At 42.6% G+C, this 17,702-nt stretch overlaps 1 protein-coding gene across 3 annotated transcripts in view; it reads left to right on the top strand.

The window, feature by feature from the left end:
* The window catches only part of LOC117468828 (T-lymphoma invasion and metastasis-inducing protein 1-like), a 45,810-nt gene that overhangs the window by 10,361 nt on the left and 17,747 nt on the right, over positions 1-17,702 (top strand). For all 3 annotated transcript variants that reach the window (XM_034113142.1, XM_034113139.1, XM_034113141.1), the window contains exons 2-7: positions 12,532-12,613; positions 12,751-13,669; positions 14,457-14,916; positions 15,370-15,542; positions 15,692-15,916; positions 17,232-17,417. In XM_034113142.1, coding sequence (XP_033969033.1) covers positions 12,761-13,669; positions 14,457-14,916; positions 15,370-15,542; positions 15,692-15,916; positions 17,232-17,417 — 1,953 coding nt within the window. In that variant the 5' untranslated portion in view covers positions 12,532-12,613; positions 12,751-12,760. The remainder of the gene's footprint in view (positions 1-12,531; positions 12,614-12,750; positions 13,670-14,456; positions 14,917-15,369; positions 15,543-15,691; positions 15,917-17,231; positions 17,418-17,702) is intronic.

The following is a 17,702-nucleotide window of genomic DNA, read 5'->3' as shown; positions in this document are numbered from 1 at the left end:
TTGAAGCACTGTGTGTTTGGCTGTGTTAGTAGATATAGAAGAGACAAATGGCTACCCAGCATCAAACCTCCCACTTTCCAAAAGAGGTGCTAAATCACACCAGCAGCAACACACTGAGTCAACATGTGGCCTGTGAGCATAGGCTTCAGAGACTGTAGTTAAATGTATGAAATCAGATGCAGCTGAATGAATTGTTAATGTCATTTTGCATTTAAGATTCAAATGTATTCCCATTTACATGTCCATACTCTTAACCTATAATGTAATGTTCTCTGTGTGGTGTAACCATATCCTGGGGGTCTTCACAGCCTGTGTTTAGGGTGGGGTTTCCACCTCATGTTTGTACCTGTAGCACTCCAGTGTAGGGCCCTACTTCACCTACAACAGCAGGCAGCCAGCCATTGTATTGCTCTCCATTCACTGACAGACGCAAACATGACGGCTTGTGTCTGTGTCGTTGTAATGACAAAGAAGTGGAGGTGGCGGTGGTGGTGGTGGTGGTGGGTTTGTGATGCTGAGAAAGCGAGATGATGAATTGCAAATGTATGAGATGGCCAAAGTCAAGGAGAATTCCCAAGGCGCATCCTGGAGGGGGGTTGGACGACTTTATGATGTGCGAGTTCATTTAAAATCCTGGCTTTGTGTCTGAAAGCCCCGTAGTGACTCCTGTGGTGGGGAGAGGGGCGAGAAATGGTCATCTGGTGTCATAGATATGGAAATGTATTGACCGTTCAAGGATTAGCAGGACAGGAGGTCAGGATTGGGCTTTCAGGCTTATAAATCTTAACAATGCTCCTGTTATGACTGAGGAAAGCAAGCATTACAAAAACACAAACTCTGAGTTCTTTATTCAAACTTTATATAGAAATCTAATGCAACTAGAGTATTACTCTCCATATCATTGAACTTCACACACATACTCTCCTGAGAAGAAAGTCCTTGTATCACAGATTGGTTTGCATGGACTTGTGTCATAAGCTTCATATCATTGAAAGGCACAGTCTGCAGTAGAACAATGGTTATATTGTAGATGTACAAGCCAGCAGAGTTCATCAAAGATCAGGTGGTTTTTGAGACACTTAGGCAATTATAAAAGTTGGACTATTTTATGCATCAGAGTTCAGCATGACGGCACGTGTTTGATTGAATGCCACTTAAGCCACAGCACTTTGCTGCATTTGTTTTGGCTTTACCTGCAAATCCTCACCTGTGGCACGTGTAGCCGAATGATGCAGTTATTTAGGCACTGTGCGTAGATTGACAAACACTCTGGACAAGAATGTGATAAATAAGAGGATATGTTATCTCTATCAAAAAGAGTATTGGTGCTTTACAAAATGATAATTCTTTTCTCAGTGGTACTAAATATAAAATCAAGCTTTTTATTTGGGTTGGAATTGCAGTCACTGAATGTGTTTGCTTTGCCATTTAATTCACTGTCATACACTGTGCTAAATGTTAGAATAAGACATGAACGTGTAATGTAGAGATATGCAATTTGGCACAGTGTAAACAGAAAGGGCATTATCAGCTGTTTGCAAAAGCACAAATCAGTGAATGAAGTCTTTGGAAATTGTATGTATATCGAGGTCTACGGCCTAAATAATGGGTTCTTTGACTGGAATCAAGCTGAAATATAACTTTCTAAGTGACATTTTTCCAAAGGGCAATAAAAGAGCCTTTTACTGCAAATGTGACCAGGACGGCTTGGAGGAAGCAAACACATTTTCTAGCCAGCTTTGTGTAGTCATGTGTGTCAGGATGCACCACTGATCTGCTTCAGTGCACAATGCAACAAAGTAAGGAGTCGGGAGCTCAAGGGGTGTTATGGTTGAGATGGTACTCAGGGAAGATGGGTCTCTGTCAACAGATATGATTTAGATCAAATCTCCTAAGTGCATGTACACGATTGGCATGTTACTGTCTAACAAAACCATCTAAAAAGTGCAAACACTGTTTTGTTTTTTAATGAGAGCTTTGTTTAGAAACTATTTCCCAGGGTGGGTTCAGGAACACAGATGCTGCTCATCATCCAGTCCACCAGGATTAGTCAACATCTCCCTTCAGTTCTCAATTGCAAAATAACTTAAAATGCTTACTTCCTGCTCATGACTTTTGGAATCACATTGATGAAAATGGGCCTCCACATTGACCCAGATGTGGTTTTTGAGTGTATTTTGGCTTGTTTGCCTGTACTTTTCCAACATGAATAGCTTAATATTCCCACTAACTGACCTGCAAGCTAATGATTGCGTCTCTGGAAGAAGATTCTGAGTGATCCACATTTAGAAAACACATTTCTAATGCAGGACTCTGCTCTTCTATTTCCTTGGCATTGGTTTATTCTGCTGCCAGGAAAAGGACATTCAGCTGCCATACTGAGATTGGTAGGTGAATGGCTCACCCAGCAGTGGGTTGGCTGCTGCTGTAAGGACATCAACATCCATTCATTGCTCTTTTGGTTGGTATTGCTGTATTACTGAATAAGAGCAGCAGTGATAAGATTTCAATTCTATATAATGCAAAGATGGCAAACCACGCTTAGATAGGTTTAAGTATTCTGACCAATAATTTTTATACTCAAATTTTGAAAATATACCTGAGCACAAAACAATTGAAAAAATGTTTATCTCTCACTGACAAGAAATTACCCCCACCCCCATTACTCATTTGAATCAAAATACCTGCAATAAGATGCAAATCTTTCAGCCACTTTTACTTATTATTTTTTCATCTACACCTACAAGCTGAATATTAACCCTATGCCTTTTGGTTTGAGCTGAAGACCGAATTTGAAATGGCAGTTTTAGGACCAAATGTATTGCAAAGTTTATATTGCAGATCATTCTCAGTTGTCTCCACAAATATCTCATTTCTGCTTGCAGCTGTTTTTCATATACATCATCCTGTGCCAGTGCTCGTAGATAATATTTCCTTGTGCATGCATCAAATTGCCATTGCAAAAGAAACCCTGTGTTTTGGCAACCAGTGTGACCCAACATTGATACTGTTGATCACAAATCCATAATCATAAAACTGTCTGGCACATTTGCTCCTCATGTAAGGGGGGGGGGGAAATGGTTGGGTGTGTTTTAGATTGAGACTGTGGAGGAGCAAATAGTAAAAGCCTGGAATGTGAGGCATGCAAAGCTTAGATTGGTGTTGATGCTCTGTGTGGCCAGGGGAGACCTTTTCACTGACAGTGACAGTAACGGGCTATGAGAAGGTCAACGGCTGAGAGTCTCTGCTGATCGTGGTTGCAATGTTTTGTCAAAGCAGCTTAAGCCTTTTTCTTTACATAAAGCATTTTTGAAGCCTTTCTTATAATACTACCATGATGTTGCGTTACGTTGCGGAACACTCTGCCCCTCCATGTGAGGTCAGCCCAGACCCTAGGGGTTTTTAAATCTACTCTTAAAACACACTTCTTCTCCCTGGCCTTTTAGTCAGAGCGGAGCACGACTCCTGACTTTTCCCTGTGTTTTTTTCTTTTTAAATATCTGTTGTAATTTATTGTCTTTTATTGTGATTGTAGAAATGTGTTTTTATGTGATTGTAGTTATTACATGTACAGCACTTTGGCCCGACCAAAAATCGCTTTTAAATGTGCTTTATAAATAAACTTTGATTTGATATTGTCTCATCCTGCTGTCTCCCAGTTAACATTTCTTCAGATCGGATGGAAGTCTCACATAATTATAGATAAGGTGGAAAGACTTTCAAAAGATTAACTTTTGCACCTTTAGCTTGCACCCGAGTTTAAAAACAACTGCTACCATAATGAAAGAAAACAGATAATTGATGGTCTGACACATTATGTTACATAATGAACATCGATACCTTTGAAGGAAAATGACAAAGAAATGGGAGGTTAAGTTACATAGGATGTTTGCTTAAATTCAGTCATTACAACAGATTTACTTTGTTCTGGCAAATTCAAATCTTCAAAGAATATAAAAGGCCTTGCATTTATTTATCTGACACACTAATGAAGACAGATTTGTGGCTAAACCTGCAAGTTTCAGACAGCGTTTTAAGTTCACCTTTCATCTAAACAAGTAATACATTCTCATTTGATGAAGTATTCTGCCTGGTTAAACCAGAAACATGTACAGACTCATTTTTAATGGGGTAACAGTGGTTCATCATTTTAATGGATGGGAATCTCCCACTCCCTATATCAGATTTAAAGAAACACAGATGCCCTTCCTCTGCTGAGGAATCACTACAACCTGTATCCACCCCCCCTGTATGTGAACAATGGCCGGCGGCTCACGTATACTTCCAATTAACGGCTCTTTAAGGACTTCAAAGGTTGTCAATGAGGAGCTAAAAGTCTGTAAACAGGAAGTGTTTGGTAGCACCTTGGTTGTGACCCTCTAAACAAGTAAATAGCTGGTATTGATGACAGAGATGAAAGAAGACTGGCACACAATCTTATCTTCTGACCCAATAGAAAAAAGGACACAGTTTAACTGTTATTTAGGCAATCATGATACAATATGTATACTATATAAAATTCACCTTTTTAGTGAATTCAGTTGAACCAGTGGCCATAGAAGTGTATAAATCATTCTAAACCTATAGAGTGGTCAAAGGACTTGTTAAACCAACAAAACTTGCAGCATCTGCTGTACAGAAAACCCCCATATACAGCTTAAAGACCACCACAAGCAGTGACCTGAGTCTGCATACAGTGGTGCTCTAGAGAAAACAAAACAACACCAGCTGTTGCTAGAAAATGGGCTCCAAAATCAGTGCCCGCAGTCTTATTACAAAGAATATAACTCTTTTTTTTTAAAAGTTCACACCGTAGGCATTGTTTGAATGCTTTTTTCACAATTAGGGCTTATTTTGCAACCCATAAGATATCACTGCAGTCCCATCCTTTACAGACATTTTGTTTTGTGAACTTGAATAAGAATAATTTAGATTATTTAATTGCCACAATACAGTTGCAGCTAATTCCATTCGGTATCCGGTAGTGTGAACAGCCAATCAGAGTGATTGCTTGGGCCGACTTTCTCTGACCTCCCGCGGCCGATTCAACATGTTGAGGTGTGAAAAGGTGCCGTAAAGAGACGACGGTGCGGGACACACCAACCGGAGTAGGGCGCCGCGAATGCCCGACTGCCTCTGACGGCCTCTGACTCCCAGAATCGGGTTGGTGTGTAGCCAGCTTTAGTGTGTGTTTCGCTCCGCTCACCGGTCCGTCACAGCGGGTGGAGCTGCAGGATTTCTGCTTCACACACGTTGCATACCGCTATTTTATTGTCATTTTCGGACACCTTGAAATACTGCCAGACTGGTGAAGCCATTTTGGCGAGCTTGTTTTGCCGCGCACAGAGAAAAGTGTCATGTATTTTACGTCATCATTTTACGTCATGCGATCGGCATTTTTAGAGAGCACCGATCGATCGGCAGAGAGTGAGTATCGGCCGATCCCGAGCTGCTGGGTGTCCCAGCAGCTTCTACTGAAGCCAGTCCCCAACTCCGGGGACTTCGGGTGGCAGTATACGCCGTGAAGTTGTTTGCGGCCTGCCAGTAAACCCAAAGCAGAAGAAGAAGAAGTGACGTCAGCGGCTTCATTTGCGTAATCTTCCCTCAGGGAACTTATTCTGGTGTGAACGCGATCAGCTCTTAGTTCCATGGGGGTACTAAGTGCTGGGAACTAAGTGCTGGGAACTAAGTACGGCAAAGTATTTGGTGTGAAAGCGGCTAATGCCTCTTCCCTCCAAACCCTTGTCTTGGTGTGACTGCCATCTTGGAGCACCACATCCTACTTTGCTGTTCAGAGTAGCTCAAATATTACCCTACTCAATTTTGTATAATGTTAATGGAGTACTAATTTACTATTCATGTTGTAAAAAAAAAAAGATATATTTCTTAGCTTGGTTTGCATTAACAGTCTAAATGCAGCATCCACCTTAACCAATGGTTGCTGCTGTCTTGCTAGTTCTCACACCAGCTGTATACTTGGCCATTGTACCTGATGTGTGCTGGCATCCTTCTAAAGGTTGCTCTCTTCCAATAACCAATTTCTATAACAAACAACCACCTGAGCCTCTCAAGACGGGGTCAGACAGGTTTCACAGCACCAGCTTTTCCCGCCCTCCACTGAAACGTGAAATCAATTCTGCAGCAAATGACTGTGTAGTTTGGGTTATTGTTGTGTGCTCTTGTTGTTGCTTAAACATGTTGTTCTTTATATAATGTTACTTCACCTGCTACTACGTCAATGCAATTGTTAGCCAGAGTAGTTGTGGAAAATGGCCCATTTTAGTAATTGCTGGACCTATATTAATATACTTGTTCCAGTTTTAGTCCCTACAGATCATTTTTGGAAAAGGCTGTAGTAGTCCATTGCTTCCTGGTGCATTCTGTGCCACAACTTGGCACCAAGCTATTCCAAGACTAGTCACTCTGCTTTCATTATCACTGAAAGCCTCCTTTTCCAGCTGTTTGCTATTCAGGGTTTCTAGGGCTACAGCTACAAGTAAAAAAAATACTCTGGCTACATGACAATGGTATGCAGTCTTCAGTTGAGCTTGTAAATCAAGGCAGGAGATGGGAAGTACTTATTTTGTTCATCAACATCCCAAATAACACTGTTGCGGATGTTTTTCACTATCGTTTGAGAAAGGACACAACCTTTTGTTGTTGCTAATCCTCCCTCTGGCCTCTACTAATCTTAAATACAGTCGAGCACACCCGGAATCAGTACATGAGTCACAACCATTGGTAACATCCATGGTACTCCCATTTGAACAGAAGGATATGACTTAATATCAGCAGGGAAATGTGAGCTGTTTTGAGTGCAGTCTTTCAATGGTAACCCCCCCCCCCCCCCTCCTCCTGTACGACTACCTGTGTTATTATCTCTAGAGACTGGAGTGTTCAGATTACAGGGTTTTGTGTTGGAGCTTGTAGCTAGTCGACCCAAAGCATTCTTGCCTTTCACCAGTGTGGTTGGGTCACATGACAGGAATGTGTTTGCAAGATCTATAGCATAGTATAAAGTCAAAATCAGATTGAGTCCTGATTTAAAATCAATTTGTTTGTTACTTCTGTTGAAACATTTGTCTGCTTTTAATGGGCTATGCAGGGGAATCAATTCTGCTAACTCCAGATCCATCCGGTGTATGTTCATGGAGCTCATGAGTATAGGAATGTGTGACCAGCTGTTTCACACTGCCTGGAGTTTATACTTTGTTGTGAAAGTCCATCAGTCAGCTTTGGCCGTAGGGTAAGAATTTTCACCATTTCCTCAAATAATACAAGTGACTTGACATTTTTGTCCTTGGGGAGAAGAAGAGCAGGTGGAGGTTTGGACAGTTTTCCCTTGTTCATGTTCCAACAGGCCCAAGTATTTGTCAAATATAAGCTGGGCTTTTAAGTAGTTATTAATAACAATAGGAGCATAATTCTACCTGTCGCATATTTCAGAGATGACAAAATCCCACAGCACATGGAATGGAAATTATGAGCTCGACTCTCCCAAAACATTCAGACATAAGCGACATTGCTGGGAAATAGAGTTCGGCAGTCTAGATACAAATGAATTTTTGTTACTTTCATGCAGAATTAAATATGTGTTTCAGATAAAACTGAAGTCTGTTTTACCACGAATCCTAGTTTGCCCACTCGCGACAAAGCCAAACCTCAAACCTCCCATTTGTAACATTTGAGAATAGAAGAAATATAAATCAGGTTCCATGACTTGTAATACAGTAGCCTATTAACAGTAACTTAACATTGTATTCACCTGCATATCACAGCTCAAGGGCTAGGTCAGGGGTGGGGAACCTTTTTCCTCTCAAGGACCATTTCAATTTTTTCAACATCTTCCGAGGGCCGTACAAATGATTGACCTCTGCTTAAAAATACTAAAATCACAGCCCATTCATTTCGCCTTTCTTTCATGCTGTGCAAAAAAAAAGCAACCTCTTAATCCAGATATCTTACCATGACTCGCGGATGCATGCACGTGCACGGTTGTGGCATGACCACCAAAACAGACAGATATGGACACAAGATGTGTGCAAATGTATTTAGTTTCCTATCTATGTGAACATGATTTAAGTGGGGGGGGGACCTAACCTCCTCTAGGGGGGACCGGGGGCATGCTCCCCCGGGAAGATTTTTTTTTAAATGTTGAAGTTAAAAGCATCAATCTGGTGCACTTTGAGAGCAACATTAGGAGATCTATGGATACATCTCTCAACACCCATATGAAACTGAACTGGAAGCAGATTTTCTTTTTCTTTATGGATATTTTACAAATCACTCCCCTTTCAAACTCTATTCTTGTTTATTAATAACAACTTTTTATTACTGTCATATAGTATTTTATACTTGTTTACTTTATTCTCTTGTTTTTTTATAACTATAATGATCATATAAAGATGTGCCTCTACCTCACTGGTTGTAGAAAAAGCTTCTTATATTCGTTAGCATAGCTAGCTAACAAGATGCTAATAACAACAAAGTTATTGACAGTATGATCAGTATGACAGATGAACAGATCGCCACTGGGCTTTCAACTAAAGACACAGCCACGCAAAAACTGCGGCATGTGTACGGCTCCTTATGGATACTGCAAAAAGTCCCGGAGTGGCGTTCTGTTGCTCTCCGTCAGAACTACACCCCTGTCAGACGAGACATATACCACGTGATAACACGTTAGGCTCGTGTTGTGTTCAAGGACCCTGACCGTGGTCAGGAAAAACAGGCACTCGCTTGTTTTAATTCTTTTGCGGTCTACATTTCTTTAATTTTTTTCTTTTTTGCGTGTGTTTATAAATTACCTCAAGGGCCGTACCAAATGGTCTCGCGGGCCGTATACGGCCCGGGGGCCGGAGGTTCCCCACCCCTGGGCTAGGTAATGAATCTCCTAAAGTTTTGAATAAAAAACATGCATTCTAACTGAAAGAATCAAAGGGATTCTAGGGAAAGGAGAAGTATCTTGTATGGAATTAAATACATAGTAGCATTTTCTTGTTATCACACTCTGGAAAGTGAAAATAAAAATGAAAGCGCTATACCATAATTGTCTTAATGAGAACTGGATTTAATGTAGTGTGTTTGTACAGTTGCTCATTTAAAAGCAGCGTGATGGTTTTTATGTAATAGCCGTTTGCAGCTTCCTAAGTGGTGATAGCGGTGGGGAAATTCTGTGTTTTTCCCTGAAGCTGTTGTGTTGCTATTTTTGAGGCACAATAAAACAGTTCTTCTTTGTGATCTGTGGGTGGCTGGAATCTCCTGTGGTTATGTATTTCATTAAGGGCCTGTAACAAATGACTCCTCTGAAACTTCTGTCCTGAAGTAGCCTGCTGGAAATTACCCATGTACTTAGGCACTGCTTTGTCCATTTAATGGCAGCATTTTCCAGTTGAAATGTTCATTTCCGTGTTTGTTTAGCAGTTTATGAAGGACGATGGTACCAATACAAGACAGGGACACTGACTTACTAACGTGTTTTAGCAGGTATTTCTCATAGGACGCACAGGCTGTTCCTCGGGATTGGGTGCTACAACATCTTTTCAAACCCTGGCATCTCTTCTCATGTATTAATAAAGAGCTTGTGATGGATTTTGTGCTCCAGCAGTATTGAAGCTTAAGAGAATATTGTGTTTAAATATTTCATGTTATATTGTATTCAGATATTCTGGTAACACTAATGCCGTCAAACATCAAATCCCTGTATTTCAAAATGTAGAAGATGCATGCTTATTCATTCGTACACTTGTATTAAGAGCTTCTCTGAAATATCTGTGTTCGTTATATCTTAAAACCTTTCGTGCAAATCAATAAGCTCAGAAGGAATTAGTGTTTCTGTTATCTGTGTGAAAAAGGCATATTGAGCTTGCTGATCGATCATGGATCCAACTAAAAAAAGATTTGACTGAGGTCTGTTATCTTCTTTTTGTTACCTCGATCTAATGATGCTCTGGTAGTTTGCCAAGTCTTGTCGATTTTAAGTTTCCTGCGGCTTTGCTGCTTATTTCCATTGGACTGCCCTTGAGTGAAAAACGTAAAGGACCGACTTTGTGTAGTCACAGTAATATGAGTTTTGTTGCACTCAAACAGTGTTTCAGAATTAATCAGCCATTTTAATTAATTAAATAGTGTTCATTGTGGCACTCACTTAATTTCAGGGCTGAACAAATGGGGTTGTGCTGTAAAATCCAAGGTTGGTTCACAGTAAGTACCTAAACTGTAACAGGAAACCACATCTTCTGCTACTCAAGCCCCCTAGTCTAATTAACAGCTGGTCAATTTGACTTCAAATCAAAATGTAAACCATTGAGAACATCAGCAAATCCAGCATAGCAACATATTAAAGCTCCCCTATAAATAGCCGTTAGGCCAACATTCAGTATTTATGGATGTGTCAAAAATATCCTCTTAGGGCTGTATTTTATTGTATTAACAGTTTTATGAAACCCTGTAGGCCTCATGCCTCAGAGTGACAATCATGGCAAAAACACATTGGACGTTTTGTTCCTCTCCAGGGATGACATCTGCAGAGCCATTCAACTTTAACCTTATACACATACAAAAATGAAGGGTACTGTGTGGGAAAGAGTATAAACAAGTCTAAAGTAGCCCTGGGTATAATGTTTGTGCTAGCATTTTTTTTAAAGCATGTTTGTTTCCCTATATGAATCCAATTTCCTGTAATGAGTGCAGTGGCATTTCATAGTCCTCCTCCTCCTCTCCTCTATTTGTATACCAAAGAGGATTGAATGAAACAGGAAATAAACTGCAGGGTTATGAAAAACAAATCTTCCATCATGGAACATTGTGCATTGCAGTAACAGTGATGATGAGTGAGCAGAATGAAGAGGGGAAAGGGAGAAACACAAGGTAGAGAAACGGGGTCAGCTCCAGTTTACGTAACGCCCCTCTTCACAGTAAGCCTGAGTGCATGCACTAGCAGAGGGTTTGGCTCCCACTCATCTGCAGAGACTACACATGCACAAACACTGACCCCCCCAAAGGGTCCATCCTACAAGGAGGGGAACACACATCAGCAGGAACAACAGCCACAATGTTAATCTTCTGTCCCATCTGTTAATGGTCCCAGGCATAGATTTCTGGAGCAGGCTGTCCAGCCTAAAGGCAAGTAAATGGAGTCCAAATGTGCATTATGGTGAAAATCTGTTATCCCCCTACCTCCTGCTTCCAGTTTTCTGTAATGCAAGTGGTAGTTCTTGAGAAAAGACAACAACAACATTAGATAGACTGCGTGCTTCAGCTCCAGCCCTGAATAACTCATGTTCGCTCAGGCTGTCACAAACAGTGCTCATACTTTCATTACGTCCCCTTCAATTCACACAACCCCTGTGCATGTTGAAAGGGGCTGAATGGAGGAATGGATCATTCCCCTGTCAAAGTGAGAGTGGTGTCTTTCAAGCTTGACAAAAACTGGCTCTCTTTTTTCTGGTAGTGAGTGACACTGAAATAGTAGAAATACATGGGGTTATGGGAATAAAAGTACAATAATAATTGAAGGCATATGATGTGTTCCTTCATACACTCTTGGTCCTGCAATCATGAAATTATATGTTTCCTTCTTTATTAGGGAGGTGGCTTCTTTAGTCCTCATCTATAAGTTACAGTTGATGAATGCTTAAAGGTCCCATGTCATGCTTTTCCGGTTATTACCCGTCCCCTTGTGTGTTATGAAGGTTTTTATGCATGTAAACGGTCTGCAAAGTTACAAACCCTCAAAGTACACCCTGTAGCTAGTAAAACTCTAACACAGAAAATACCTGTCTATGCTGCCCCAGAACGCCTCGTTGGAGATTTCTCTTTTTCCATTGTTTTCTTCCTGGGTACAGTGACGTGCCCATACCCAAATGGACCAATCTGTGGAGCCGTTACTTTACGTCCGGAGCCGTTAGGTTAAGTCCGTGGATTGGTCCAAATGGACCAATCCGCGGACTTCCTCACACACACACACACTCAATCTTTCCGCCGATTTCTCCTCCCTGAGACAGTGGGAGGCTGAGTCGGTGTGTGTTCGGGCTGGTTTCGGGCTGTCTCGCAGACGGCCACTGGGCTCATAGGGAGGAGGAGGGGGGGGGGGGCAGGAGCCCCAACAAGCCTTTTAGGACAGAGAGTGAATACACATACTATACACAGAGATGCTGTATGAGAAACCAATGTGATTTTGGAAAATTGCACAATGTAAATCTATTCTAGTAGACCTCAACAATGGAATTATGATCAGTAGAAATGGCCATGACATGGGACCTTTAACCTTGCTCTGATTTAACTGATAATATCTTCATCTTGCTTTTATAAGTTGTTATTGAGGTATTCTTGATAAAGTTTTGTCCTATGGATTATGCTCTATAAATGTATAGAGGGCTCCTGGTGAAAAATAGCTCTAACTTTGCATTCAACCTGATTGACTACTGGCCAAAGATCGAGCCAATATTCAATCGGATATACTCTGCATCAAAGGCACAAGTTTGATATTATTTCTCATCTGGACTTCTTATTTTTTCTTCTTTTGTATAGAGCTTACCAGCAGCTGATCAAGCAAACTGTCTGAAGCTCCAGTGACAAACAAAATGCCTGAAAAATCAATACGATCCTGCAGGTAGGTTAACATTCAGACACAATTCTGTCATTTGACATACACACACAAATCATTCTGTACAGACATAAAATCATGTTCTTGCATTGGCTTTATGTTCCTTTGGAGTTCACTTAACCTGTATTTTCACTTCTGTTTAGCCTCTGAATTATGGGAAATGTTGAGAGCCATAACGGGGACCATGCCCTCTACGGTAACGAACATGGCTATTTGTCACGTAAGCACATGTCTCGATCTCTTCGTATCTCCAATAAGCAGTCCAGACGCTCTCGGCATGCTTCATCAGGGAAAATAGAGCACAGGAACTCTGAAACGAGTACACGCTCAAGTAGCACCCCCAGTATCCCACAATCCCTAGCTGACCATGGCCTGGAGCCCTTCAATGAGACGAATATCCTCCCAGACTTTGGAAGTCCAATTTGGGTGGACCGCGTGGCAATGAACCTGCGACCTGTGTCCTTTCACAACGACCTGACCAATCCTTTGGTGCACATGAATACAATGCACGTAACCCTTCCTGGCCCCACTGCAGAGGAGGTGCAGGACAAAGACGAGTACATGGGCGAGGTAACGTACCTTCAGAAAACACGGGACGGCTCCAATGAGACGGTAAGCTTCAAGAAGAAGAGGTCTAAGTCTGCAGACATGTGGCGAGAAGACAGCCTGGAGTTTTCCCTCTCTGACCTCAGCCAGGAGCACCTGACCAGCACAGAGGAGATCATAGACCCAGCCAGCGAGAGGGACTTTACTGACTGCAAAGGACACCTGCAGTCCAGCCCCACAGACTCCGCTGACAGGGCCAACTCCCTGGATGAGCTGTACAGCCAGAAGAGCTCCACTCGCAGGCAACCCCACGGCCGCTATGCCAAGTGGCACGGCGCCAACAGGGCCATCAGGGAGGGCGATGATAAGATGATCTCCCCATCTGAGGAAGAAGGGAACACCTACAGTGCTTACACCCTCCCCTGCAGGCGTTCCCACTGCCTTTCCGAAGGCCTCAGCAACCACCAAGCTGCCATGTGTGCCAGTATGCAAGGCAGGAGAGCGCAGACTATACAGGTAAGATGAAAAGCAGTTTCACATTGTGCTGTTATTTTTGAACAACTATTATGCCCAAATATTGTCTTGCAGAATTAATAGATAAAATAACCAATTCCATGCCCCATCCATGAAAATATAAAGCATGTTTTTTTTTAAGTGTCAGGAACTTGAACTATTAAAGCAGTGTCATGGCTCCTTTATGCTCCTTGGATAGAGTATGGAAAGCTGTGCAGAATATAAATGTAGTCTGGTGGCATCACTAAAAAGACGGCTCCCCTCATACATTTTTTTTTCTCCCATTGTGTCTGAGGGTTTCCTGCATTCAGTTTTCAGATAACAAGCTGCTGAAATAGATTAAGTTTAAAACTAAAGCTCATGTCAGGGGACCGATGTGTCGTTTCCTGATGAAACTTGTTTTTCTTGGGAGAAGAGTCTGCGATGACGGGAGGTAGTGGGGTGGGGTGTGGGGGGGGTGGTATTGGATAAAGCTTAAAGTCACTCCCCCCTTTGAAATGCCTCAGCCTTTGTCATGATAATAAGGGGAGGCCCGTGGAACAGTAAAATGTGTACGGTGGACCTGTCACTGCGGGGCACCGTGGGCCCTAGAGAATGGGGCTCTGGAGCGCATGATTGGGTCATGTGACCAGATGGAGATACCGAGCTCGGTGTAGCCCCCTTCATCTTCCAGGTCTTTGGCCATGTGGGTAGGAGAGGGCAGGAGTTGTTGACAGGTTCCATTCTTAGTTATGAAGAAAACGTGGTTGCAATGCTGTCTCACCTGTCTTGTGCTTCTGCAACGTCCCAGGATGTCACAGCCGGGGAGGGCAGCGAGTACGAGGACAGCGGCATCGACGGGGTGACGGCGGAGGCAGAGCACCAGTCCAGACGCTACAAGACCATGTCGGCCTCCTTCTCCATGTGCTCGGCGGCCGGCAGGAGCATGTTCGCCGGCAGCGACAGCGGCAGCAGCAGCGGCGGCGGCGGGGCCAGTGAGTGTGTTCAAGGCGTGTACGAGAACTTTCGTCAAGAACTGGAGATGAGCTCCTGCCAGACGGAGAGCTTGGAGGAGGCGGGGTCAGCCCTGAGTGACGAGCAGAGCACCATGAGCTCCGCCTACCAGTCAGACGTGTTGCTCAGTGTGGCCCAGGGGATGGTGCGCAAAGCTGGCAGGCTCGCCGTCAAGAACTTCCTCGTGCACAAGAAGAACAAGAAAGTAGAGTCAGCCACGAGGCGCAAGTGGAAGAGTTACTGGGTGTCTCTGAAAGGTTTGTAGTGCCCTCAATGTGTCCATAACATTTGCATGCTATTCCATAATATCAGTATTGATACAGCTTGGAATGCTTTTGATGTTTATTGTTTTGCTATCATACAGTGGCTCATGCAGCAATACTTACAATCTAATCTAAATTCAGTTTATAGTTGCTTATTAAACGAAGCTTCAATTTAAGCATAATGTAAACCTCTTTATTAAATATTATGCCACTTTACTGAGCTGGAAATTAGATAATAACTCTTAATGATCATGAAACCTCCCTTGCTGATAAGTCAGCCATGCTGCACTTCTTAATGTTGGCCACTGGAGAGCAGAATTAAATTGCTTGTGCAAATATGGCTCTATACAAAAATAATCAGTATTTTCAATCTTTTCTAGAGACTGGGGCCAGCAAGTGCTGTCAAGTGATATATTCAATACAAAATGGATTGTTTTTGTTTTCTAGGTTGCACTCTGTTCTTCTATGAGACTGATGGGCGGTCAGGCATCGACAACAACAGTATTCCCAAGCATGCAATCTGGGTGGAGAACAGTATTGTCCAGGCGGTACCAGAGCATCCCAAAAAGGACTTTGTGTTCTGTCTCAGCAACTCCCTGGGAGACGCTTTCCTGTTTCAGGTAAGAGGGTGATTAAATTGCATCTGGGAATGCTATTATAATTAGATGTGAATTAGTACAGGAAAACTAAATAAAGGGCTTTTTATATTGAATGGCGGGAACCAGTTGTTGTTTAACCTCTGACCTTTCCCTGTCTGACCCCCACGCAGACGTGCAGCCAGACGGAGCTGGAGAACTGGATCACAGCCATCCACTCGGCGTGTGCCACTGCTGTCGCCCGGCAGCACCACAGAGAGGACACGGTGCGCCTGCTGCGCGCAGAGATCAAGAAGCTCGAGCAGAAGATAGACATGGACGAGAAGATGAAGAAGATGGGTGACATGCAGCTGTCTGCCGTTACTGACACCAAGAAGAGGAAGACAATCCTGGATCAGGTAGGTTTTCTCACTGAGCCGCGTCTCGTATACAGTCAGGCAGCACTTCACCTGTGTTTGTATAATTTCCCAAAAATATCGTAACAATATATAAGATAGAATCTGTATGGCTTGTCAAATGTGAAAACACATCACCTCATCAATTGTATTAAAATTAGTTTATATTTCATTTATAATTTTTTTTTAAATCAGGATAAAAGTATAGCTTGCGTTGGAATGATTTTCACCACAGCTGTGACAGTTTAATTGGATTTAAAACTTTTCCGAACTGATAAGCAAGTTAACAAGCTAAGAGGCATTGATAAAAAGGTCACAGTCAAGCCTCACCTTGATTTACTTCAGAAATAGAAAAACTAAAGTATTATATCAACACAAGTGCTCTAGTCATCAACCTCCTGCAGCTGCACTGAAATGTTCACTCTTGACTTTTAAAGAGTAAGAGATCTGCTCCTTTTTCAACTTTAACTTTAAACTGCAGCACTGAGATGTTTTCCTCATACTCGGCACAGCTATAGTGACAATAACTTTATTAATATTTAAATAACCTGTTGGTGTTATATACTATTTAATTACAGGCATCACATGAAACTAGTATCTCAATAGTATCCAGTATCAGTTATTCTGATGCTATAAAACAGGACATGACAGAGATGCAGATAGAGGTTTGTGGGGATTAAGTAACAGATCTCAGAGGTATCATCCGCTAGAGACTGCTGATGATGCTGCCCACCTATTGGCCACCATATTGCTTTTTGTTTTTGAAACACGGCCTGCAGTTGGCACCAGTTGATAGCCTGCCATTCTTTCAATTAATTGGAAAGCTCATATTGTCCTTTTGATATGTCTGTTTACAGCGAAGGGAGATCAAATGGCCTTTGTTTGGTCGGTTAGGTAGTGCTTGGATGGAGCGGTTCTGTTTGGCAGTGTCAGGTTTCACATTGTGCAGAATTGAATGGATATAGGCCTGCTCCTTAGAAAGCTCAAACGCTCCCAGCCTCTATCTGCCAGTGGAATGCACAGTATTGTTTATTTCCCGTCTCTGGGCTACTTGGCACCGACGTGGTACTGGCCGCCTCTTCCAAACTCCAGAACAGGACCGTGACTGGGTAGGGATGGCCCAGTGAATAATCACAATGTCCTGCTCTACTGCCCCAGTAAACATCCATCCATTAGGATCAGAGAGTGCAGGTTGGCAACACTTGCAGAGTGGTAACAGAGCTCCTGGGGAGGAGAGGAGATGCTCCATCTTGGTCTGAAGTTGACAAACAAGACAAACCATTAACCTGATGTTCTGCTGTGTTGTTCCTCTCTGCAGATCTTCCTGTGGGAGCAGAACCTGGAGCAGTTTCACATGGATCTCTTCCGCTTCAGGTGCTACCTGGCCAGCCTGCAGGGCGGAGAGCTGCCCAACCCAAAACGCCTCCTGGCCGTTGCTTCTCGCCCCACCAAGCTGGCAATGGGCCGGCTGGGAATATTCTCTGTCTCATCCTTCCACGCACTGGTAAAATCTCTCTCTCTCTCTCTCTCTCTCTCTCTCTCTCTCAATTTGATTCACAAACAGTTAAAATACAAGTACTGTCATGAGACATAATTGCGGGAATGGGGGAAATGGGAAGCCCTCTATACATTACATCATCATTTTATTTTGCTAAAGCTTTTATCCAAAGCGATTTACAAGTTCAATTCTAGACTTTTATCTACATGAGGTAAAGTAAGTCCAGTAGTCATTTATACACTATACAGACATTGTGCATGTTATTAAATGTACTAAGCTTTAGAGCTTATT

The sequence above is a fragment of the Trematomus bernacchii genome, unplaced genomic scaffold (assembly GCF_902827165.1).
Source record: "Trematomus bernacchii unplaced genomic scaffold, fTreBer1.1, whole genome shotgun sequence".
Lineage (NCBI taxonomy): Eukaryota > Metazoa > Chordata > Actinopteri > Perciformes > Nototheniidae > Trematomus > Trematomus bernacchii.
The sequence above is the reverse complement of the archived record's forward strand: the minus strand, read 5'-3'. Positions and strand labels throughout refer to the sequence as shown.